Consider the following 25247-nt stretch of genomic DNA (forward strand, 5'->3'; position numbering starts at 1 on the left):
AAACCTGAGCCAAAACTTTCCAGGGTTTCTTTTCATTTGTCTTTTTTCACCAATTGTTCCTTAATGCGAACAAACAAACAAACGATTAAATAAGCTAACTTATTCAGGAGTGAAAAATGACCGGGTAAGGACTATTTTTTTAAAAAAAGATAAAATGGTTATACCCACGCCCCACGCCCGTCATGAAGAATAGTGGGAAGAACACAGAAGGCACTTCAGGAGGAGGGCAAATGAATCCTTTATAGCCCCACCCTAAACAAACCAAATAAATTTAAGGCGGTTAATTCTAATTAAAAGGAGGAAAAAAGGGCACCCCAACATCCTTCCCTGAGCATCCGGGAAAAGCGGGCTTTATTTTTCAAGAGAACTCTTTCCAAGCCATCTTCCAAGCGACTTAGCAAGCGCGTTCAGTTTAGCGAGCAAGCTCATCCCTTTACCTATAGGACACACACACACATACACACAAATGCACATACTTCTTCCAGTTTCCCTGCAAAGATAGGAAGAAGGGGAAAACAAAACAAAAGCCACCCATCCACCCATCTATTCACCCCCAAAGTGGTGGGTTTTTATCGCGAGGCCGCGTTTCTTGCCATCTCAAAGGAAACTTGACGCACTCGAAAAGATACTGAGTGAAACCTTTAGATTTTTTTTGAAGGGTGGGTGGGAAGAGAGAGACGAATTATAGGTTTAACAGTTCCGAGGGCTGCTGTTTGACCCCTTGGGCGGAAGAAAGACTTCGGAGAGAGGCATCCATGTCCACCAGGCGGGTATAGTTGGATGCCCGGATCTGTCTGTGGGATTTGGGAGGGTGGGAGGACAAAACGCGCCAGGAAGATGCTGCGTTTTTTGCCTGCCCCATGTCTGGTGTTCAGGGATTCTTGGATGCACCCAGAATCCTGGAGAACGGGGACCCTGCCTTGGGCGCTCAGGTGCCAAGCACTGGAGGCCAAGGGTCTAGCAGGCAAGTAAAACCATTACACTTCAAACTGGGGGCATTCTGTTGGCGGGCATACACAGCCGGGCAACATGGCCCGACCACCCACCCACCCGAGAGCCTGGTGGCACACCCAAGCAAACAGACTTAAATCGAAACCCGCGAGGTTGTGTTTTTATCAAGTCCACCCCACTCGTCAGTCTGAATGCAAGGCAAACTTTTCCCCAGGAAGGTGAAAAAACTCGCGCTCGCCTTAGATCCACCTGGAAGGCTTTTACAGCGGGTTCGCATAGCTTCACACCCCGAAAAGCCTCGCACGTTTCAACAGGGGGTAAGAATTCGAACCAGGCGTCATACCCCGAACTTAGCACCAGGTGACGCTCTAGACTCGTCATCTCGGTGTTTTTGAGTGCGGGGCCTTTTTTTCCTTCCCCCTTCTCCTTTCCCCCTCTTTTTTCCCCCCTCTTCTTCTTCCCAGGGCTTCGTTATGCCAACATCTCGCATACGTTTGCACGGGGCTTCCATCAATAACCTCCTGGGGTCATCAAGCCAAATTTATGACTGGCCAACGGAGTCACGTGTCTCCCTTTTCAACACCCCCATATTTGGGCAGCGCACATAGAATAAAGAAAAGAAGGATCCCCACCTATAAATTCTCCACTTTGGAGAACAAAAAACCCCCCTGAACTTCAAAAGGGCCACAAATCAAGTCTAATCAAAGGGGTGTAAGAGAGAGGGAGAGAGAGAGAGAGAAGTCGGGAGGGAGGGGGGGACAAAATATAATTCCTGACATGAGTTCCTACGTAGCCAATTCCTTCTATAAGCAAAATCAAAATGTTCCTGCGTATTCCATGCAAAGTTATGGGAATTATGGATCACTGCCTGAGGTTCAGCCCTCCAGGTGCTGCTACACTGGGCTGGATCTGAGCATTTCGTTCCCTTCACCGGGGGCTTCCAACTCTCTCAACGGTGTGGACGTGTCTTCAACCCCCAGATCTAACCCCGACCGGCCTTCCTGTACTGTCATGGGATCTTCGGGGCACACTTTAGGCAGAGACGACCAACAGGCTCCTCTAAACCCGGGGATTTACAGCCAGAAGGCTGGTGGCACCACCACCACCACCACCAACCCCACGCCGTTGGAAGATAGATCTAAAGCCAGTGGGGAAATCAAGAGTGAACCGGTCCAAGCGAGCCAGCCGAGCGGCCAGCCCGTTCAGCAATCGCCGCAGCAGCAGCAGCAACAGCAGCCGCCACAAATCTATCCGTGGATGACCAAACTACACATGAGCCACGGTAAAAACTTTCGCTTCTCGATTTTGTTTCACAGGGTTTGCCTTGGTTTTTATAGGCCATACGGGGCAAATAACAAGGGGGGGAGAGAACCGGGGTCGTAAATTTTACGACCGAGGCATCAATTGCTCGTAAAACTGTCCACTAAAAGGCTTAGAGGCTATATACGCCCAAATTTATGACGGCATAATTGGATCATAGAAACAAAACGGGGATAAAGGCAATATTCCATTGAGGGGGGGCGCGCGAAAAGGAAGTGAGGGGGAAGAAAGATTTTTAAGGGGGGGGAGAAATAACCTACATTCGAGCGCCCCTCTTCCCAGGGAAGAAAAGCAGCTTTATGGTTATTTAGAGTCTGCGTGTGTATCCATTCCCACCACCTCCAAGAACCTTTTGCAGGTCCTAGAAGCCACGACTTTCTCTTCTCTCGAAGGAAAAAAAACCCCTCTCACTGAATTCTAATCCCCACACTTTAGCTCCACTTTCTCCGGTTTTAAATGGTGGACCCCCTAACTTGCTGGAGAGGGAATCCAAAGCTTTGGTCAAGTATGGACCACCGGGACAATTCGAATTTACCAGGAAATAAACTGCTCAAAAAAAAAAAAATTAAGGGAACCCTCAAATAACACCTCCTAGATCTGAATGAATGAAATATCCTCATTTGCACGACTATTCCATTTACACAATAGCACGTGAAATTGATTGTCAATCAACGTTGCTCCCTAAGTGGGACAGTTTGATTTCACAGAAGTTTGATTCACTTGGAGTTTAAGTGTTCCCTTTATTTATTTATTTATTTATTGAGCAGTGTATAATAAGTGTTGGGGGGAGAGGTTGAGTGGGAAGCCACCCAAATCTCCTTTCCCACCTTCCTCTTGGTTTCCTTAGAGCACATTTGGCCCCTCTCTCTCCTCTTCCTGGGCATGGCTCGCCCTGCTTTTAAACGTGACTCCCTTTTTGCCCCCCTCCTCATCCTCATTCCGGTGTATCTTGTTCTTTTTCCAGAAGCAGATGGCAAACGCTCTAGGACCAGCTACACTCGCTATCAGACACTGGAGCTAGAAAAAGAATTCCACTTTAACCGCTACCTCACCCGTCGGAGGCGCATAGAGATCGCCAACAACCTGTGTCTGAACGAGAGGCAGATCAAAATCTGGTTTCAGAATCGGAGGATGAAATGGAAGAAAGATTCCAAACTGAAAAGCAAGGAGTCGGTCTAGGTAGAATTGGCGGGGCGGGGCGGGCGAGTCAGCCCCGTCTTGGATGGATGAGAGCCGTGGTCGTACCTTGAGAAAACTTTGTGGTGTTTTTTCTTTCTTCCTTGGGGAGGTGGGGTAAAAAAAGAAGGGCGGAGGGAGGGTAGCAGCCCGGGGACAGACTACATACCCTTTTTGCAAACCTGGTAGACAAAAGCGCCTTCTGATTAGTAGGCAAACGGACCGGGGTCTTTAATAAGCTTCCAACAAAAATCCAGGGCGAAGCCTCCTGGAGTTACCACCGGCCTCCTCCCTCGCTCTCTAACTTGGGTTCCCGCTGATCTGGCAAGGAAATGCCTTGCTCGCTCCCTCTCGAAGTTCGAGTCTACTAGGGGCGACTTTGCCCCAGGTGCTAACCTGAGCAAAGACACCCTTTAGAGGGGGGGGGGGGAGATGAATAAAATACAAAATAAAAGGGAAGCTCAAGTTATGCCCAAGAGGGTATGTGCCACCGTAGCTACTTCTTTCCTCTCCCCTCCCACAATTTCCCGAAAGTCCTGCGGCCTCGCCTTCTAATCCATTGGCAAGTCTTGGAAAGTTCAGGTCTGTTTGGGAGGGAAAATAGTCTACTAATACTTTGCGTCGGAACCGGATTTTTTTTCCCTTTTGCGCCCGAAGCGACCACGCAACTTCTTGGCGGCTCCCAATCCTACCGCCGGCCGAGGGGGTGCCGCCTCCCGAGTAAACTCGCCTCCTGGGATCGGGCAAGCCCGAGCTAGGGGCTCTGGAGACAATGTGGACGTCTGACACGCGTGGAATAAAAATTTGCCCCGTGAAGTCGTTTTCTGGATGCTCTTAACTGGGTTGGTCGGGCAATACAATATATATATATATATATATAAAACCCTGGGAAATCTGTTTGCTCCAGGATGTGTTTGTTCAGTGCTGGGGGTGTTTTCTGTCGTTATCCTATTCCCTCCCCATTGACTTATTTTTGTATGCTTGGCCTATGAAAGAAAGTGAAACGGACTAAGAGCTACGCGGTTTCTGCCTCTCTCCTGGGAGATACTCGTGTAAAATAGTAAAGCGCTGTGGAGGAATGGAATTGATGGCATTGATGGGGAAAGGGTGTGAATTCACTTGGCTTAAATATTCCCCTGTATTTATTTGTTGTGTAATTAATGTAGTATGTACATATATTATATATACAGTCCTTATCCAAATTACACTTTGTTTACATATAGTCCATTTACATTTTAGTCTCTCTCCCTCCCCCTTCCTTCTCCCTGCTGTTGTAATACTTATAATATATTTATTGATTGTAATATCATATTGTGAAAGCCCGTGGAATGAATGAATGGAATAGAATGAGTGAATGAATAGATGAATATTCATAGATACGTATATTCACCAAAATAAGCTGTATAAGGAATATTTCAACAATTAAAGACCAAGTTTGGGTGGAGATGAAGGAAATCATGAAACTTTTTTCCCTGAGCGCTGCCCAACACCAGATCTAATATTTTCTTAGACTTTTTTTTAAAAAAGTATTTTTGTTATGGCAATAAAATACATCAAATTTGAGGCAGGATGCTTGTTCCGTTTAGCACACTAAACTATTTTCGGTGAAAGGGAAAAGTTTCAATAGCTTTCATTGAAATCCAGGATAATTCAGTGAACTCCCATTTTCAGTCAATTGGGTCCTTGAATTTTAGTTTTAAGGCCTGCTCAGATCAGTGGGACTTTAGACCTCTGTCCTAAGAGCAGAAATGGAAATGCAATAGGAATAGATGCTTGGCACAAACTTCCAGCAGACGTGGTTGGTAAATCCACTGTAACTGAATTTAAACATGCCTGGGATAAACATATATCCATCTTAAGATAAAATACAGGACATAGTATAAGGGCAGACTAGATGGACCATGAGGTCTTTTTCTGCCATTAATCTTCTATGTTTCTAAATCAGTTTAAGATCCAATTAATATTATTTCAAAATGGACTCTTACCTACTTCTAGCCCCCAAAACAACAACAATCGTTATTTGTTGCTTTTGTTATTGCAGCAGAATAATTTGGGGTAAGATAAATTAAATTGCAGAATATCTATTTATTCCCTTTCCGCATCGAAGAGAACATATTTGCTCTTTTCTTGGGTAGCCTGAGAAGTTTTCACTGATCCTATTTACAAGCACCGTTGTTTTGGCGTCTTCAAAACTTGTTCAGGGTTGTTTCTCAGAGTTTTCTTTCCATTGCACCTTAGAAACAACAGTCCAAAAGGGATCGCATTTCTAAAGAAGTTGACCATAATACTTCCCTCCAACTCCTTCTTTCCGCCTGCCCCACAGTTAGCTTCCCATGGAGTTAAAATGAAACCTGTGCAGAAAGAAACTGGACTATTGGTGACAAATATCTGAACTTTCTTGAGTGCGTGTGATTATTACAAGGAGCCGAAATAAGAATGGCAGGTTTTTACTTTACTCTCAATGGCTATTAAAAAATAAAGAACAAAGGGGACATTTCTATCTGCTAGGCTTAAGGCAAAAAGGTATCTGGAATTTGCATACATATATATTCACATGCCTCTGTATTTTGGGGGGTTGTTTATTTGGTTTGCCTATTGGTGCTATTACTGGACCCAGTTAGATGGAAATTTGATTTGACTGGGATAGATACAGGCCTCTGGAAGTGCGGGAGGCCGAACTCGGGTGCATAGATGTTTCATGTGTATCTATGTAGATCCATATACGTGTTTTATTGAATTGCATGTATCTATGTGAGTCTGGGGAATGCAATTGTCAAATTCTCTCTCAAACACACACAAGCCCACCCAAAGCAGGGCACATGCCTGGCATGTTACTATTTACAGTGGAAATGCTTGGGAATTCATGGGAATGGTCTCAGCAGCACAGTAAACCTTTGTACTGTTCTCCTCCACACCACTTCAAACAAGGGAGCAATTTCCTGAACCCGGAAGCAAAAGTTACTTGTTCAGGATGGTGGGAGCTTTTGAAGACCCTCCTAAAACCCAAAGCTTTCTGCCTCTTGACCTCAAAACGTCTCTCTTCTGTTCCTCTAAGTTCACTGGCATTTTCAGCGTTGTCCTTTTAATATATATATTATTGGCAAGATAAAACAATAATAAGGTGACTAAGGGAATGGCAATTGTTTTATTTGCAATTTTCTGTCCATCTGAAAACCATTTTTCTAGCTTTTACACTATTGGTAGCTTGGTTTCATTTGGGTTTTCTGGCACTACCAGTCAAATTTGGCAAACGTAGCTCCAAAGTTTTTGGGACTCCCCCTCCCCCTTTCTCTCCTTTGTGATGCTAGATGGTCTTGAAAAGAATATAAAATATCCAAACGGGAGCAGTTTAAAACAAAGCAAAACAAAACATGCCTACAAAAGGGGGGGTTGGGGTGGAGGGTAAGGAGAGAGAGTGTGTGTGTGTAGATGTTTGAAAAGCATCAACTCTGCTATGTAAATCTAAGGGGTGTTTATTAAGGCATTGGAGAAATGTAGACATGTTTGGATAACTGTTCTCTAACCTTCAGCTAAGGCTTGCTGTGTTACATCTGTCTCATTTATTCTGGTTCGTCTTGACTTCCCTCCCCTCGGCTCCACAAACCAAAGGCACCCTCCCTTCTTTTTTTCATTCAGTCGGAAATGTGCCAAGGAATAACTGAACTTGACAAGTTAGGGTTAACAAAATCAGATGTACTTTTTTGTTTTTATCGTAATGAGAGCGGGAGGCGGGGGCGAGAGGGTGGGAGAGGGAGAATTTGCAAGCCTACAGCACCAGCTCCAACTTTGCCATTACCGTAAAGGCGAAGCAGCCCGGGAGATACCCTGGCTTTATGATTAATTATTCGTTTATCCAGCGAACAACGTGGGTCTATTTTGGCCACTTTCCTGTCTTTTTAAAAAGTCATTTTTCCAGGAACTGATTAATATTTGGTGGTTGGGCTTGTCGTTGACTTTTGCTGTGCAAGGCCTCCTCCCCACCACCCGCAATCCCAACCCCGCCTCAATTTCTGCCCGCTTTTCACTCAGCCCCCTCTTTTTCCCCTTAAAGAATTCTTGAAAAGCCCAGAAGGAAATGAAACATCGCTTACCTTTCATAGCCATCCATGTCAACACAGTGGGAACTTTTTAAAAAAGCCTCCAAACAAGATAAAGAATTGGGGGGGGGGGGGGGGTTGAAGAAATGACAGACACCAAGTTCCAAATCTGTGCCTGTGTGCGGGTGAGCTTTGGGGGGGGGGAGTGGGAAGAGGCGAGAATAACAATAATAATCCGGCCTTCTCTCTTTTTTTCCCTCAGCCCAAACGCTTTTACTTTCCCTGAGAACATTAGCAGAAATACCAATGGCTTCTGACTGAATTTAGCACTTTAAAACTTTTGAAGGTTATTTATGTGGATTGCCCAAAGCGAAAGCCCTGAGTGGCTCTCGCCGAGCACGTGGTGTCATTAAACTAAGTTTTATGGTTTGGGGGAGCTGACATACCCACAATATATTTACATCATATATAATCTTAACTGTCTCCCATCGCAGCTGCTAGAGCTGTTTAACGCTGGGACAGAGGGACCGAGGCAGTTAGTGCGATTACGACGGCTCGGGCTGCGGTTTGGGAAGGTAGATCTTCCCAAATGAATCCCTGGCGAGATCCGTAAGTGCGCTGTTTTCTCTCTCTCCCTCCCTCCCCTCCTTCCTTGCGCCTCTGCTTCCTCTCCAAATCCTTCCTGCTTCTCACATGGGGCGTCGGGCCGTGGTGACGGCGGTAGGGTAGGAGCTGTTTTTCCGGGAATGGAAAGATTCCCACCAGCATCTTTTCTCCCGAGTGGAGGGAAGCTGGAAGCGCTGGTTTTGTCCTCTAGCTCTCTTTCCACGAGGAGAAGGATTTGTCGGGGTGTCCGACTGTGGGGATCTAGAGTTTTGGTCTCTGTCCTATCTGTCCCACCCCCCACCCCCCCACTTTCACCAGCCTCCCACTCCATTTACCTCCTTAAGTCTAGCTGGAAATTAAGTTAAGGTCCCTCAAGCTTGTTCCAGGGATTCAGCAGAGGTTATTCTCCTTCTTTCTCAGTTGCTTCCATTGACACTTGGTTGTTGAAGATGGATGAAAAAGGGAGTCAGAAAGGGTTCTTTGAAAGAGAAACTCAGCTAAGAAGTTTTGAGTGCTGGTTTGGATGATGGAGGGGGTGCGGAGAAGAGAAAGAATGAAAGAAAGAAAGAAAGAAAGAAGAGAGAGAGAGGAAGAGAGAAAGAAAAAGAGAGAAAGAGAGAGAAAGAGAGATAGAAAAAGATAGAGGGAGAAAGAGAGAAAGAGAGAGAGGGAGAGAGGGAGAAAGAGAAGGAAAGAAAGAGAGAAAAAGAGAAAGAGAGAGAAAGAGAGAGAAAGAAAAAGAGAAAAAAGGAGAAAGAAAGAGAAAAGAGAGAGAAAGAAAAAGAGAGAGAAAGTGAGAGAAAGTGAGAGAGGGAGAAAGAAAAAGAAACAGAGGAGAGATAGAAAGAAAGAGAGAGAGAGACAAAAAGAAAGACAAAAAGAGGGAGGGAGGGAGAAAGAGAGAAAGAGAAGGAAAGAGAGAGAAAGAGAAAGAGAAAGAAAGAGAAAGAGAGACAGAAGGAAAAAGAGAGTGAGGAAAAGAGAAAGAGAAAGAAAGAGAGAAAGTGTGTGTGTGTGTGAGAGAGAGAGAGAGAAAGAAAGAAAGAAAGAAAGAAAGAAAGAAAGAAAGAAGGTATGGTGCAGAAGCCTTGCAATAGGGTTCATACAGGGCAGTCTTGCTCTTCCCGGAGAGATTGGCATGTGGAAACAGCTCAGAAAGGCAGGAGATAGGTGGAAAATACCCCAACTCTGTGTGGTCAGGAAAGTGTGAGGGTTTTTTTTTTTAAAAAAAAAGGAACAACAACAACAACCCACCATATCCCTGGAAGTTTTGTGCCAGAGCTTTGCAATGCCCCTTTGTGTTGCTTAAGTCAGCTTTCTCCTGCTTGCTTCCCTTTTTGCTTCAAAGGCACCTCCTGGCCTCTTGCTTGGCCCTGAGCCAGTTAAGGCAGGCAGAGCTTTCCCATGGATCCCATGGCTGAAGGCCTCTCCCTGGCCGCCTTGGTTCCCAGGGACTTTTAAGGGGTGGTGAATGAGCTAGCAAAGAGGATCTGGCCTTTGCACACTTCAAACAAGAGACCACCTTTGCACCCTGAGTGGATCCCAGCAAAGAGCATTGCAACAAGACTTTCTCCAGGCACCCAATATGTTGTGCAAGATGCTTACAGTACCCCCTTTTTTCTTTTCATTTCCTGTTATCTCATGCACTAATCCGAGTTACCTAGAAAGCAGGCTACTGAAACCAGAAATGCTTGTCCTAAATCAGGTTGAGCAGGGCAACCCTAGAAAGGTCTAATTTGCTCCTAGGTAAATTTTAAGACAGCACAGTTTCTTCTCTCTTTAGGATTTCCTTCCAACCCCATTTCCTGTCCCCAATTCTAACCCTCCCCCTCCTATTACGGATCAGTGGCTTCCCCAGAATTTCTCTTAAATTTAGCAAATCAAGTCTGGGGATGCGTCTATACATATCATGGCTGTATATGGGCCCTATGCATACACAGATCTTAACAGTTGTCAGAATGATTCATCTAAACTAGACAAAGAGAATTGGAATAGTTCTAGGGAATCCTGTCACCTTAGGTAGAAATTAAATGACAATTAGCTCATGTTGATCTCACCTTGTTTTACTTATATGTGTGTTGAAAATTCAGAAAAGAAAGTAGCATGGGATCTTCTTGCCCTAAAGCCTCCTTTCCTAAGCCCTACGTGGGTAGCTAGCACAGGATTGGTATTTTAAGGGCATGCAGGATGGAAGGCCTAGGATCTAGTGCTTTACTATTTCTTTCCCCATTGGCTGAGCATCAATGAATGGAAACAGCTATTTCTTTTTATATATATATTGGATTTGTATGCCGCCCCTCTCCGTAGACTCAGGGCGGCTAACAACAGTAGTAAACAGCATATGACAATCCAATATAAACAGTTAAAAACCCCTATTGTAAAACCAAACATACATACAGACATACCATGCATAAAATTGTAAATGCCTAGGGGGAAAGTGAATCTCAGTTCCCCCATGCCTGACGGCAGAGGTGGGTTTTAAGAAGCTTACGAAAGGCAAGGAGGGTGGGAGCAATTCTAATCTCTGGAGGGAGTTGGTTCCAGAGGGCCGGGGCCGCCACAGAGAAGGCTCTTCCCCTGGGTCCCACCAAGCGACATTCAACAATAGTGCAGAAGGTATCCTTTATTTCTCAAGTGCAAGCAATGGTGAGATTGTCCAGTGAAAGTTGAGACAATGGGTTGCAAGAATTGGGCATCTATGAGATGTAAGAAAAGTGCTCTCTTACCACCAAAGGAAATGAACAAATTTGATTGGAGCTTGCCAAAAAAAAGAAAGAAAAGGAACCAAATTGCTTCCCACTCTGTAGGGGATGAGGTGCTCACAATCGTTTGCAGTGGAAAATATTGAAAGTCATCCCCTCCCACTCCTCCTCCGTTGCCTTCCCACAAGCCCTCCAATAGCCAACAGCTCTTCTACACATAGGAGCATATGGGAGTTAATCAGCAAAGGGTATTATTACTCTCTCCCCCCTTCCTCTTTTTCTACTTTTGTGTGAAAACAACACAATCTGCTTTTGTAGTCTCTGATGGAGGAGAACAGCCCCTAATGGATATTATCTCCTTCCTCATGATTCTCTCTGTCTCTCTCTCTCCCTGTCTCTCTCTCTCTCTCTTTCTCTCTCTCTGTCTGTCTCTCTGTCTCTCTCTGTCTCTCTGTCTCTCTCTCTGTCTCTCTGTCTCTGTCTCTGTCTCTCTCTCTCTGTCTCTCTCTGTCTCTCTGTCTCTCTCTCTGTCTCTCTCTCTGTCTCTCTGTCTCTCTGTCTGTCTCTCTCTCTCTCTCTGTCTCTCTGTCTCTGTCTCTGTCTCTGTCTCTGTCTCTGTCTCTCTCTCTGTCTCTCTGTCTCTCTCTCTCTGTCTGTCTCTCTCTGTCTCTCTCTGTCTCTGTCTCTCTCTCTCTGTCTCTGTCTCTGTCTCTCTCTCTCTCTCTCTCTCTCTCTCTCTCGCTGTAGGACAATACATATATATAAAAAAATCAAGTGACACTTAAATAGGTTTCCAACAGGCTGAGGCGGAAGTTGCTGCTCAAGAGAACGTTTAGATCTGCTACATGCCTATCTGTAGCCTTGTGCGTGGAGATGGAGCTTTAAGGGAATAGATCCTGTGGACCAAATTGTCCTTTTCTGACTTAAGCCTCTCAGAGCCCTTTCTTAAAGGATCAGGTTCTATGACAGGCACGTTTCCATTCTTGATGGTTCTTCTAACCAGACTTTACCCCTTACCTAGTTCTCCACTGACGCATGGACACACATCACCTTTTCACTGGAGAAATGGGAGTCTGTAGCCTAATACATCTCCAGGCACCCAAAATAGCCCTGTACAATTATTTACCCATTCTGCTCCTCAACTTTCAGGGTTGACTGTTTGCTTCCTGTCTAAATAGCTTCCTTGGAAAGAATCACAAGAAGGAAATTAATGTAATTGTCCACGGCAATGATTTTCAACCTTTTTTGAGCCATGGCACATTTTTTACATTTACAAAATCCTGGGACACATTGAGGTGGGGGGGGGGGGGGCTAAAAAAGTTTGGACAAATTTTTTTTCTCTCTCCCTCCCTCTTTCTCTCCCTTCTTTTTCCTCTCTCTCTCCACCCCTCTTTCTTTCTTCCTACCTTCCTCTCTTTTTTGCTCTCTTTCTCCCTCCCTCCCTCCCTCTATGTCTTTCTCTCTCCCACCTTCCCTCCCTCTCTCTCTTGCTCTCTCTCTTGCTTTCTTTCTCTCTCTTGTTCTCTTTCTCTCTCCCTTTCTTTCTTTCTTTCTTTCTCTCTTTCTTTCTTTCTCTCTCTTGTTTTCTTTCTCTCTTGCTTTCTTTCTTTCTCTCACTCTTTCTCTCTTTCTTTCTTTCTTTCTCTCTCTTTCTTTCTTTCTCTCTTGTTTTCTTTCTCTCTCTGAGCTTCACGGCACACCTGACCATGTCTCACGGTACACTAGTGTGCCGCGGCACACTGGTTGAAAAACACTGGTCCATGGAAACACATACATTATTGCTTAATTCCTATACCCTCCTGGTCCTGCCATTGGCAGTACTCTTAAACCTGAATGACATTACATAGTTTGAGGTATAGCTAGTCCCTGGTCTTCCATTACAAGTATTCTTCTAGAATGGGAAAACTCTCCATTTTAGGGTTTTCTGCCTCAAAATATATGCCGGCAGGAGATTTGCAGATTTCAGCAGGCTTCTATAATAAGGGTGGAAGCTGATGGAAATTCATTAAGATGGAATTCCGAGAAAACATTGGATTGGGTTGCCCAAATGTTGAAAGCCACCCTTTACATTCAAAAGGTTATGGTCTGGGCTAAGAGTAAATTAATAGTAATGTATTCAAGTGGCGCCATACTCCAGACGAAATACTGTCAGTGGTAGCAGCAGCATCTCCCTTCTTCCCCACCCCCAACAGCTTCTTTCTCTGCCTAGAACCCTCCTCATCTTCTTCATCATCCTCCTCTCTCCCTCCCCTTTCTCACATGCACTCACACTATATACCAGTGTTTTTCAACCAGTGTGCCGTGGCACACTAGTGTGCCATGAGACATGGTCAGGTGTTCCACAAAGCTCAGAGAGAAAACAAGAGAGAGAGAAAGAAACAAAAAGAGAGAAAGAAAGGAAGGAAGGAAGAGAGAGAGAGAAAGAAAGAAAGCAAGAGAGAGAGAAAGAGAACAAGAGAGAGAAAGAAAGCAAGAGAGAGAGCAAGAAAGAAAGAGAGAGAGAGAAAGAGAGGGAGGGAAGGTGGGAGAGAGAAAGACATAGAGGGAGGTAGGGAGGGAGAAAGAGAGCAAAAAAGAGAGGAAGGAAGAGAGAAAGAGGGGTGGAGAGAGAGAGAGAAAAGAAGGGAGAGAAAGAGGGAGGGAGAGAGAAATAGAGTGGAAGGGAGGAAGAGAGAGAAAAAAAATTTGTCCAAACTTTTTTTAGCCCCCCCCCCCCAACTCAATGTGCCCCAGGATTTTGTAAATGTAAAAAATGTGCCATGGCTCAAAAAAGGTTGAAAACCACTGCTATATACAAATGATTTGGCCCTGACACCAATCCAATTCCACCTGGAATCTTTCTTCCTTCTTGACATGCATACAGCTCTTCCCAAAGTTTACTTGGCATTCCTGTTTCTAACTGGCTTTGAGTTGCAGTGGTTAGAGCCAGACAAGGAGAGAGAAATGCCCCCCCTCCAGGACATTTAAGTTTTAACCCCAGAAGAAGCTCACACCTGTTTGGGGATAGAAACCCAGGAACCAGAATGCAAATGTGTAGTGGGTTGCAACATAAAGATGTTCTAAGGTGGCCAAACATTTTATTGATTATACTGCATGCACGACAAAGTTGAAGACTGGGGACATTCAATGTCTACACACACAAAAAGGAGAATGAGACACCCACCCATAAAGAAAAAAAATATTATGCAAGAATCTCTCAAGAAAACAACAAAGGCAACAATGTCCCCACCCACCCATTTTATACCCTATGTGTGCCTGCATCTTGATCCCTATAGACATGCATATGAACAAACATGCACAACATTTAGGTTTGGCAAACTGCATTCAATTGCATTCAGACAGCATTCAATGAGTGGGGGCACTGCCTTCCATCCCCTTGGTTTATTAAGGGCAGCAACTACTAACATTTCATAAGCTGTTGCCCAGCATACCAAAAAAAACCCAACAATTTACAGAGATCTATTTTCAGCACCATTGCAGTTCAACTAAACTAATCTGGGTTTCTGAACACAATCTGAATTTACTTTAAAGGGGTCTCCATAGCTTCAAAGAGGAAAAAATATAGGTAGGTCAGTCCTCTCTTTGGAGAATCTGAGATGGTACCTCTCCAGTAGTTTGTGCTTATTGGTCACTCAAAACAGAGCATATGCACCAAGACAAATTCCTTGTGTGTCCAATCACACTTGGCCAATAAAATTCTATTCTATTCTATTCTATTCTATTCTATTCAACATAAGCCACATTCCGCACAAACCTTTTGGAAACTGCCTAGTGGAGCTGAGCTAAGTTTAATCCTTTAGGTAAGGAAAGGAGAGGAAGTTCTAGTAGTGGCTTTCTCAAAAGGCAACTAGGCTTTGTTCCCCCCCCCCCCTGAAGACGTTTCCCTCTTCATTCAAGAAGCTTCTTCAGTTCAGAACCGAAGAAACATCTTGAATGAAGAGCGAAATATATTCAAGGAAAAACAAAGCCTAGTTGCCTTTTGGGAAAGCACCTTTGGGGCAACCATGGCCTGGGTGACTGAGAATCTCCATAGATAAAGAGGAGGAAGACCATCAGATATCCACTGCCTTCCAAGCCAGTGTATACATTTAATTATAACATCTCTATGAGGGGAAATCCTTAAAAAACACACACAAAGGATTGACCCAATCTTTCAAACACATGGAGTGAAAGGCCCCACAGTGCTTCTCCTGTCTATTTTGCACTGGAGCAGAGAAGATCTGGTGTTGCCCATGGAGCCCTGAAAGAAATGGCACCTGAACTAATCTCTGAGGGATTCAAGAACTTGGATTTCTTCTCTTGAATGTGAAGCTGTTCCCTTGAAGCTAAATGCAAAACAACCCTGGAAGCCTCCTGAACACTAAGATCCATTTCAGGGAGGGGGGGGGGGGGAAATTATCCAGCTGTTGGGTGGCCTCTATCTGGGTTTTTTTTTTAAGCAGCACTTATCTGGTCAAGTTCACACAGCAGAGAAAACACATGGACCCTTTCCACTTGATTGAAAGATTGGGATGGGTAGAAGACTAGATAGTGTAGGTCAGAGGAGGAATCGTAGCTGTGACTTAGCATGACTCAGAGGGTTTTACACTTGTTTATCTGCTCTGGTGGCTTTGGAAATGCATCTGCCTGGGGCACTTCCTCGAGAAGAAACTCTGAATCCAAGAAACCAAAGATGGCACAACCGAGTTTAGATTCCCATTTGATTCTTGGGTAAGGCTGGTGAATTCTTTTTTAAAAACTTATTTTTAGACCTTTTTTGTAGCACAAACCTGTGTGACCTGTACTTCAGGTCCCTCTACAGCCCTATAACAGTAGACCTTTCAGTACCAGAGGATGTTCAGCAAGGCCCTCACTTTCAGCCTGCTGATTCTTCTTGAGAAACACAGGTGATGGACCAGGAAGATGGGATTTGATCAAGGCAATATTCTAAGCAGGCGTTTTCTGGTTTGTTGACCTCCAGCTGTTATTTTTCCCCAGTCTTCCTGAGAAATTTGGGAATTCCATTCCAAAGCATATCCTAAGCCAGGGTATGCAGGCAAACTGGTCTTTAAAAAAAATATATTGCTGAAAAAAATAAAGGAAACACTCAAATAACACATCCTAGATCTGAATGAATGAAATATTCTCATTGAATGCTTTGCTCTGTACAAAGTTGAATGTGCACAACAGCATGCGAAATTGATTGTCGATGTGTTGCTTCCTAAGTGGACAGTTTGATTTCACAGAAGTTTGATTTACTTGAAGTTATATTGTGTTGTTTAAGTGTTCCCTTTATTTTTTGGAGCAGAATAGAATATTATAGAATATTATAGAATATTATAGAATATTATAGAATATTATAGAATATTATAGAATATTATAGAATATTATAGAATATTATAGAATATTATAGAATATTATAGAATATTATAGAATATTATAGAATATTATAGAATATTATAGAATAGTATAGAATATTATAGAATAGAATAGAATAGAATAGAATAGAATTCTTTATTGGCCAAGTGTGATTGGACACACAAGGAATTTGCCTTTGGAGTATATGCTCTCAGTGTACATAAAAGAAAATATGCATTTGTCAAGAATCATGTGGTACAACACTTAATGATTGTCATAGGGTACAAGTAAGCAATCAGGAAACAATTAATATTAATAAAAATCATAAAGATACAAGCAACAGGTTACAGTCATACAATCCTAAGTGGGATGAGGTAGGTGATGGGTTTAGGATATGACAGACAGTAGGAAGGCAGATAATTCCCTTTGATATTTATAACCAGAAGTTTTCCCTTGGGATTCCAATTCATATCAATTTCTGCTTCAGTACATACAGGTCTTTGCCACAGCAGAGTGAAAGAATAGGGCAAGAAGGGTTGGAAACCACCCCCAAATATAATTTAAGGCAGTATTTCTCAATCTTAGCCACTTGAAGGCATGTGGACTCCAACTCCCAGAATTCCTCAGTCAGTATGCTAGCTGAAGAATTCTGGGCGTTTTGAAGTCCACATGTTTTAAAGTTGAGAAACAATCTTCTTTTTAAAAAAAATATTTTTATTGTTTTTCAAAAAGACAGACCAAGACATACAACATTAAACATTTAAGGAGCTACCATTGCTTTGCTTGTCGTAGAAGTCTAACTAGTACAGAAATATAAAAAACCCTAACTGTTATCAGATCAATACAGAAGTGTCACACGTGTAAATTACATTCTTATTGAATTTAACTCTATGTTTTTAATATTGAACCTATTAGTTAAATTTCTTATCTTTTAAAATATTATATACTTATACAAAAGGGGGGAAAAGTATTAGTAATACAGAAAAAAGAGAAAATAAACACTTCTAAGTTGGTTATATATAACTATTTGAAGAATTATAAGATAGAGAAACAATCTTCTAAAGTGTTATGAATTCCAGAAATGCTGTCATCTGCTCCCACCCTTTCTTTTCTAGATTCTGTTTTCTTCCTTGAGGGTGGCCCTTTAATTATCTAGTTGTACCCTGCCTTTATGTTTATAGATAGCTCAAGGCACTGGGTGTATTGAACCTAATACACCTTCCTCCTCCTATTTCCCCCACCAGGATCCTCTGGGGTGAGTTGGGCTGACAGTTATTGGCCCAAAGTCACTCATTTAGCTTTCATGCCTGAGATAGAACTAGACTTTCACTGTCCTAGCTTCCAGCTTGGCGCTTTAACCACTAGACAAAACTGGCTTTCTTTCTAATCTTCCTACTTATTGAGAGATAGAAATGGAAGTAGATGATGAATGGCAGAATAATAGAGGTGAGAGGGACCTTGGAGGTCTTCTAGTCTAACTCCCTGCTCAAGCAAGAGACCCTACAAGGCATGAGAAGTCAGTCCAGTATTCTCTTTAAAGCCTCCAGTGATCCCAAGCTGATGGGAAGCTTGGGTGGAATAGGATTGCAGGATCCATACTTTGAGGAGGGAATTCAGGAAGGAGTCAGGCAAGGTTGTTTGTCAAGGCCAACCAGAGGAAATAAAATTGAGATCAAAACAAGAGATGTGGAGTTGTCAGAAGCCTGCCATTGTATCCTCCCCTCTTTCTCCCCCTTTTTCTTTCAACACCATCACTCCCTCTAATAATTCAGCCAGACTTCATTAATCCCTTACTTAGCTTACAGTGTTATTTTGCTTGGGGAATTTTCTCTTTAACAAAAAAAGAAGATTTGTAAATATAATTTCTGCCACAGCTAGAGAGAAATAGATCACAAGGCTCAATCTTCTGTGCTTTTATTTGGAAATATTCATCATTCATGGATATTCACCTTAAGATGATTATTATTTTTAGTGATTTGAATAAAGATTGGACTCCATAAAAAATGATGTGGGGTTTTTTTTTGAACAATCACTTCACCTTGGTATCACAAGCATTAGAGAAAGAGAAATGTGGCTGATAGAAGAGCTGTTTCCCATATTGCCAAGCTCCAAATGCTTTCTTTAAAAACAAAAAAACAAAAACAAGTGAGGGATCAATTTATCTGTCTGCCTATTATGAGCATCAACTGATATCTCTGTCATTTTGTTTTGTTTTTAAAGGAAGAAATCTGGGAGGTGGAATGTGAAACTAGACTTTTGTTTACATTACTATAAACGAACACACACACAAAGAGAGAGAGAGGGAGGGAGAGAGAGAGGAAAGGAGGGATGGAGGGAGGGAGAGGGAGAAGGAAGGAGGAAGAGAGGGAGGGAGGGGGAGAGAGAAGGAGGGAGGGAGAGAGAGAAGGAGGGAGGGAGAGAGGTAAGGAAGGAGGGAGGGAGAGAAGGAAGGAGGGAGGGAGAGAGGGAGGGAGAGAAAGATGGAGGGAGGGAGAGAAGGATGGAGGGAGAGAGGGAAGGAAGGAGGGAGAGAGGAAAGGAGGGATGGAGGGAGGGAGAGAGAGAAGGAGGGAGGGAGAGAGAGAAGGAGGGAGGGAGAGAGGGAAGGAAGGAGGGAGAGAAGGAAGGAGGGAGGGAGAGAGGGAGGGAGAGAGAGAAGGATGGAGGGAGGGAGAGAGGGAAGGAAGGAGGGAGAGAGGAAAGGAGGGATGGAGAGAGGGAGGGAGAGAGAGAAGGAGGGAGGGAGAGAGGGAGGGAGGGAGGGGGAGAGAGAGTATATACTATTCCTTTCAGCCTTGTAATGTCTTAAGCAGCTGGGTAGATTGCAGGAATTTGCAAATTTACTTGTAGAATTGCTTCCTCCTGCAGCAAGTGACTTGTGTGGCATCATTGCTAAACTGTAAGGTGATCTCATTGAATTGAATTGCTCTGCAGAAAGAAAGAAAGAAAAAAAAGCAGGGAAAAGAGCAAACAGAAAGTCAACCTCATGCTCCTTTTCAGCCTGCTCTATTTGATGTGCTTTGCCAGGAAGTAAGGAGAGAAGGAAATTAGCCAAGCAAGGAAGGTGCTTGGAAAGAAATCGTTGGTGCCCCTTTGGAGAGAGAAGCCAAATTCTCTAACTTCCCCATAGAGTGTTATTTCATTCTTAATTATTTTGATATCTCTGATTAGGCCTCAATAAGTGAATTAAAACAAATCTTCACTCCGACCTCATGTCCCCTTCTTTAGTTCCTTGGGAAATGTCTTTTTAGCCATTAAAATATTTTTTGTGCTTCCTTTTACTCCTCCCAAAGTATGCTAGGAGTTTGTAGGTATCTCTGCCCCACTCTAAAAATTAATCTTAGTGTAGAAATGGTATTCCACCCCACCTCCACCCCAGCAGAATTTATTTGATTTTCTCAAAATTTGTATATTTTGTTCCCCCCCCTCTCTCTCCATTCCTCCCTCCCTCTCCTCCTCTCCCCTCTCTCTATGTCTCTGTGTCAGTCTCTCCCTCTCTGTATGTTTGTTTACTAGAGGAAGGAGGTGTTGAAGATATTATATTTTGCCTCTCCTTATTTTAAAAAGAGGGGGGGACATCTATACCAACGTCAGGGATTGACTGATTTGTTGCTTATATCGATTTATAATTTGGCCCAGAAAGAGCTCCGCTATCAAATGGCATTTCTATTCGGTTAAGAATTGAATTCCCAGATATCGATTGAGGGGGGGGGGGGCATTTGCTGGGCTTGCCATTTTTGCCTTTCCTACCAATGATGCCCATAAATCCCGCTTCAAGCCGCTCCCTGTCGTGGTGGCAAATGCCGTGTTCCCTGGCTGTTATTGTTTTGTGACTTCGATTTCTGGGTGTGAATTCCTTTCTTTGCAAATATAATCCATAATCCAATAGCCGCATTCAATAAGCAAAGGACGATGGTCATATTTTTTTAGAAAAAGGGAAGGGAGAGGCAGACTGACAGAGGGAAGCTCTTAGAACTTATTTGCCCACCCAACCATACCCCCTATCCAATATCCGGGCCTGGGTTTTATGATTTTTTTTTTTGAAGCCTAGAAAATGGAAGAAGAGTAATTTCAGGAGGCAAAAACTAACAACCAATATCCAGCTCATTACACCCTCCTTCTGCAGAGCCTGTCATGCTCAGCCATCCCTTTATACCGGCAATCCCACCGTGTGCTCGTTCCTGCCTCTCTTTCTCTCTGCTTGAGCATTATTACCAAAATTGAAAATATCCAAGGCGGTAAATTCCTATCTGCCACGTTCTTTATCGGAAGAGTTCAGGTTTCTTCTTACCAGAAAATGGCATGCGGTGGACAAAGGAAGGAAGGGAGAAAATACATACAGTATTTCCCGTTTCCCTTCCGGTTTGTATTCTGGCCAAGGCAGGGTTATAGCTGGTTTGAATGTATAATGTAAACAAGTCCCCGGGAACATGAATGGCTTGTTTATGCACAACCGCAGGGAGATTCCTAAAGACTTGTTCAGCAGCATGCTTGTGGGGAAAGGAAAGGAAAGAAGGGAAGAAAAGGGAGGGGAGGAAATGGAAGGAAAAGAAAGGAAAGGAGGGAAGAAAAGGGAGGAGAGTAGAAGAAATGGAATGAAAGGAAAGGAAAGGAAAAAGGAAAGGAGGGAAGAAAAGGGAGGACAGTAGAGGGGAGGAGAGGAAAGGAAAGGAAAAAGGAAAGGAGGGAAGAAAAGGGAGGAGAGTAGAAGAAATGGAATGAAAGGAAAGGAAAGGAAAAAGGAAAGAAGGGAAGAAAAGGGAGGAGAGGGGAGGAGAGGAAATGGAAAGAAAGGAAAGGAAAAAGGAAAGGAGGGAAGAAAAGGGAGGAGAGTAGAGGAAATGGAATGAAAGGAAAGGAAAAAGGAAAAGAGGGAAGAAAAGGGAGGAGAGGGGAGGAGAGGAAATGGAAAGAAAGGAAAGGAAAAAGAAAAGGAGGGAAGAAAAGGGAGGAGAGTAGAGGAAATGGAATGAAAGGAAAGGAAAGGAAAAAGGAAAGAAGGGAAGAAAAGGGAGAGGGGAGGGGAGGAAATGGAAGGGAAGGAAAGGAAAAAGGAAAGGAAAGGAGGGAAGAAAAGGGAAGACAGGGGAGGAGTAGAGGGGAGGGGAGGAAATGGGAGGAAAGGAAAGGAAATGGGAAAGAAAAGGAAAAAAGGAGAAAGGAGAAAAGGAGAGGAGGGAAAAGGAAAGGAAAAGGAGAAAAGACAAAGAACAAAGAAAGGAGGGGAAAGGAAAGGAAAAAGGAAAGAAAAGGAAAAGGAAGACGAGAAAAGAAAAGAGAGGAGAGGGGAGGAAAGGATGAAAGGAAAATCATCCGTGATGCCCTTTTTTTAAAGGCAGGAGGCTTCTTCTCAGCATAGTGTCCTCCCCACCACCACCCCATACCCCCTTGCCCCCTCCCCCTTCCACCAGGTGGCTTCTAACAATATACCCCCCTCCTCTCCTTTGGAATCCAGGGGAGGCTACTGTAGGCTTTTATTAGGGAGCCTCTCGCAGTCAGAAGAAAGAGGGGGGAGTGTCGTAAACGCAGGCAGGTGTCCGGTTTGATCTGTCTAATCACAGGAAGCGTCCTCTTTTTTGGGCGGGGGGAGAGGTTGTTGCCTGGCTGACTTCGGGGCTGTAAATACCACCGGTCTGTCGGCCCCTTTGCTTTCTTTCTCTTCCTTCTCAGAAGTGCCTGTGAAAAGATAAAACAAGCGCACACACTGAAAGGGGGGGGGGGGGGGGAGATGGCGGAGCGGGGGAGGGAGGCTCGAGGCAAGTGTGTGCGTGTGTGCGTCCGTGTGTTTGTGTTGTGGGTGGGTGGGGAGCAGTAAACCCGCATGGAGGATCAGGCCTAGTTGATTCCGGTACCAAGGATACCCCCCGCCCGCCCCTCGCTCTTTGAGAGGGGCTGCTTACCGCAGTTTCAGGAGTCCCGATCACCGCGGGGCGCTCCGTCCTAAAAAGCGGGAAGCCTTCAAGGCCCTACTGGGAGAGCTAAGAGGCCGGGCGAGAGGGAGGCTCCTTCCCGGAGAGGAGAAGGAGGCGTCTGCAGGCCCGCCAAGGAGGCCCGGGTGGCCTTAGGGGGCGATCGGGGCCTCTTCCACCCCCTCCTACGTCCCGTTTCTCTGCTCAGGGAGTTGGAAGTCCAGCATTCCCGCAGGACTGCCGGGAACTGAAAGCAAGCCTGAGGGATCCACGGAAGGAAAGCCTACCCACCTTCCTTCCTTCCTTCCTTCCTTCCTTCCTTCCTTCCTTCCTTCCTTCCTTCCTTCCTTCCTTCCCTCCCTCCATTCCTTCCTCCCGTCTCTCCTTTCCTTCCTTCCCTTCCTTTCCTTCCTTCCCTCCTTCCCTTCCTTCCTTCCTTCCTTCCTTTCCCTCCTTCTCCCTTCCTTCCTTCCCTCCTTTCTTTCCTTCCTCCCTTCTCTCCTTTCCTTCCTTCCCTCCCTCCCTCCTTCCCTTCCTTCCTTCTCTCCTTTCCTTCCTTCCCTCCCTCCATCCTTTCCTTCCTTCCCTCCTTTCCTTCCTTCCTTCCCTCCTTTCCTTCCTTCCTTTCCCTCCTTCTCCCCTCCTTCCTTCCTTCCCTCCTTTCCTTCCTTCCTTCCCTCCTTCTCCACTCTTTCCTTCCTTTCTTCCTTTCCTTCCTCCCCTCTTTCTCCCCTCCTTCCTTCCTTTCCTTCCTTTCCTTCCTTTCCTCCTTCCTTCCTTCCTTCCTTCCTTCCTTCTCTCCTTACCTTCCATCCTTATTTATTTATTTATTTATTTATTTATTTATTTTATTCATTGGATTTGTATGCCGCCCCTCTCTGGAGACTCGGGTGGGCTAACAGCAATAATAAGACAGCGTATAACAATAATCCAATACTAAAAACAATTAAAACCCATTATAATAAAAAACCAAACATATATACAGACATACCATGCATAAAATTGTAAAGGCCTAGGGGGAAAGGGTATCTCAATTCCCCCATGCCTGGCGGCAGAAGTGGGTTCCTTCCTTTCCTTCCTCCCCTCTTCCTCCCCTCCTTCCTTCCTTCCTTCCTTCCTTTCCTCCTTCCCCCCTCCTTCCTTCCTTCCTTCCTTCCTTCTCTCCTTTCCTTCCTTCCTTCATTCCTTTCCTTCCTCCTCTCTTTCTCCCCTCCTTCCTTCCTCCCTGGCCTCTTCGAGAGAGGAAATCTCCCCCTTTGGTCACTCGGGGAAGCAAAGCGGCTTTGGCCTTAAAGAGTGTCGGCGCCTGCAAGTGCCCAGTTATTAACAAACGGAAATTACAATGGCCCGAAGGAGGGCAGGGGAAATTATGCATATATGTGTATGTGTGTGCGTGCGTGTGTATGTGTGTGTGTGTGTGCGTGCGCGCGCGCGCGCGCGTGTGTGTGTAGATAGATATATAGCTATATAGTCAAACAATGGGGGTGGAGGGCTGAGGTGGGGAGCGGGCTGCAGCTCGTGTTCAGTATGTTCAGCGTGGGAGATGGGGCCCATTCTCTTTCTTTCCGCGAATACTGCCTGCCATCTACTTGCCTAATATCTCTCTCCCTCCCTCCCTCCCTCCCTCCTTCTCTCTCCCCCTCCATGTGTGTCTGCCTGCCTGCCCCCCCTCTCTCTCTCCCTCTGTAATATATGTACAGGTATGTATGAATGCATATGGGGGGCTATATATACATGCACATAAATATACATGGTATATACACTGCTCAAAAAAATAAAGGGAGCACTCAAAGAACACACCCTAGATCTGAATGAATGAAATATTACTCATTGGATACTTTGTTCTGTCCAAAGTTGACTGTACACAACAGCACGTGAAATTGATTGTCAATCAGTGCTGCTTCCTAAGTGGATGTGATTTCACAGAAGTTGGATTTACTTGGAGTGATACTGTGTTGTTTAAGTGTTCCTTTACTTTTTTGAGCAGTGTAGAATAGAATAGAGTAGTACAGTATATGGAGATATATACTGTACATATAGGATATATGTGTGCGTGCGTGTGTGTATGTATATATGTATAAATGTATGTATCTATCTATGTATGTATCTATCTATGTATGTATCTATCTATGTATGTATCTATGCCTGCCTGCCTGCCTGCCTGCCTGCCTCTCTATCTATCTATCTATCTATCTATCTATCTATCTATCTATCTATCTATCTATCTATCTATCTATTTGTACTGCATGAGATCTTAACTTCTGGTGCCCTCTAATCACAGGACAGAAGGAAAGTCAATTGATGTTTCCATAAAGGAGCAAAAAAAAGGGGGCGAGGCGAATTGGGGGGAGACCTACCAGGGTCAAGAGTCGGGAATGTATTCTCGCAGTACTTTATAGTTGCATCGGTGTGGCTTTGTGACTGTTGTGACTGACTGTTGAAACCAATCCCTGATATTGCTGTGGACATAGTGGGACTAGGGAGGGAGCTGAGGCTTTGCATGGAGTCACATCTATAATTGGGATTGAAGAATCCCGGCTCTGAAACTCGATTTCATACCTTTGCCCCAGAACGAAGGATAAAGGTGAAAGTCACTGAGAGAAGGATTGGTCTCATGGAGGATGAACCATCAGTCTCCTCTGTAGCCCTTCCATATAATTATTTCTTCTCGCTCTAACCCTAACAATTCCCAGTTATTGACTCTAAAAGGAGCACTTCGATAGCTTCATTATTTCTATCTTCCCAAAGTTTTCCATCCCACCAGATAAATTTCCCTTCTATCCCTCAATAAAGGAACCATCTTTCTTTCTCTCTCTCTCTCTCTCTCCCCCACCCCTTAAAACTCCGTTCTGTAGACCATTCCTGAAATGCTTCTTGTCCAACATCACAGCTCTTTTGGCTTCCTTAAACTTGACTAATAACAGCAGCCGCAATTGTAGAAACCTGCAGGATTATAACTGGTAGGCTCAGATGGGAGATAATGTAGACCCTCCTACATTTATTTAACAACAAAACCTCCTCCTCCACCACCACCCCACACCACCACCACATCAATTCAACTTTCTGTTAAGTTCCGCCTGCTGCACTGTACTTACTGTTTACAGTTTTCCCTGAATCACAGGAACTAATAAACGTTTTATTAAAAGGTTTTGATGGATTCACCACTGGGATTAACTAAGATAATAGTTTATTACACTGTGAAAAATTAA

The 25247-nt window shown here is 44.3% G+C and overlaps 2 protein-coding genes across 4 annotated transcripts in view; both read left to right on the forward strand.

The window, feature by feature from the left end:
- HOXC4 (homeobox C4) overlaps positions 1 to 25247 on the forward strand; it is a 118841-nt gene that overhangs the window by 19438 nt on the left and 74156 nt on the right. The gene's annotated exons all lie outside the window — the stretch shown is intronic.
- On the forward strand, positions 1716 to 4891 carry HOXC5 (homeobox C5). The gene is made up of 2 exons (XM_070740828.1): positions 1716 to 2233; positions 3236 to 4891. Exons 1-2 carry the CDS (start codon positions 1729 to 1731, stop codon positions 3448 to 3450), a joined length of 720 nt encoding a protein of 239 aa, XP_070596929.1. The 5' UTR covers positions 1716 to 1728; the 3' UTR covers positions 3451 to 4891.

The sequence above is a fragment of the Erythrolamprus reginae genome, chromosome 2 (assembly GCF_031021105.1).
Source record: "Erythrolamprus reginae isolate rEryReg1 chromosome 2, rEryReg1.hap1, whole genome shotgun sequence".
NCBI classification, from domain to species: domain Eukaryota; kingdom Metazoa; phylum Chordata; class Lepidosauria; order Squamata; family Dipsadidae; genus Erythrolamprus; species Erythrolamprus reginae.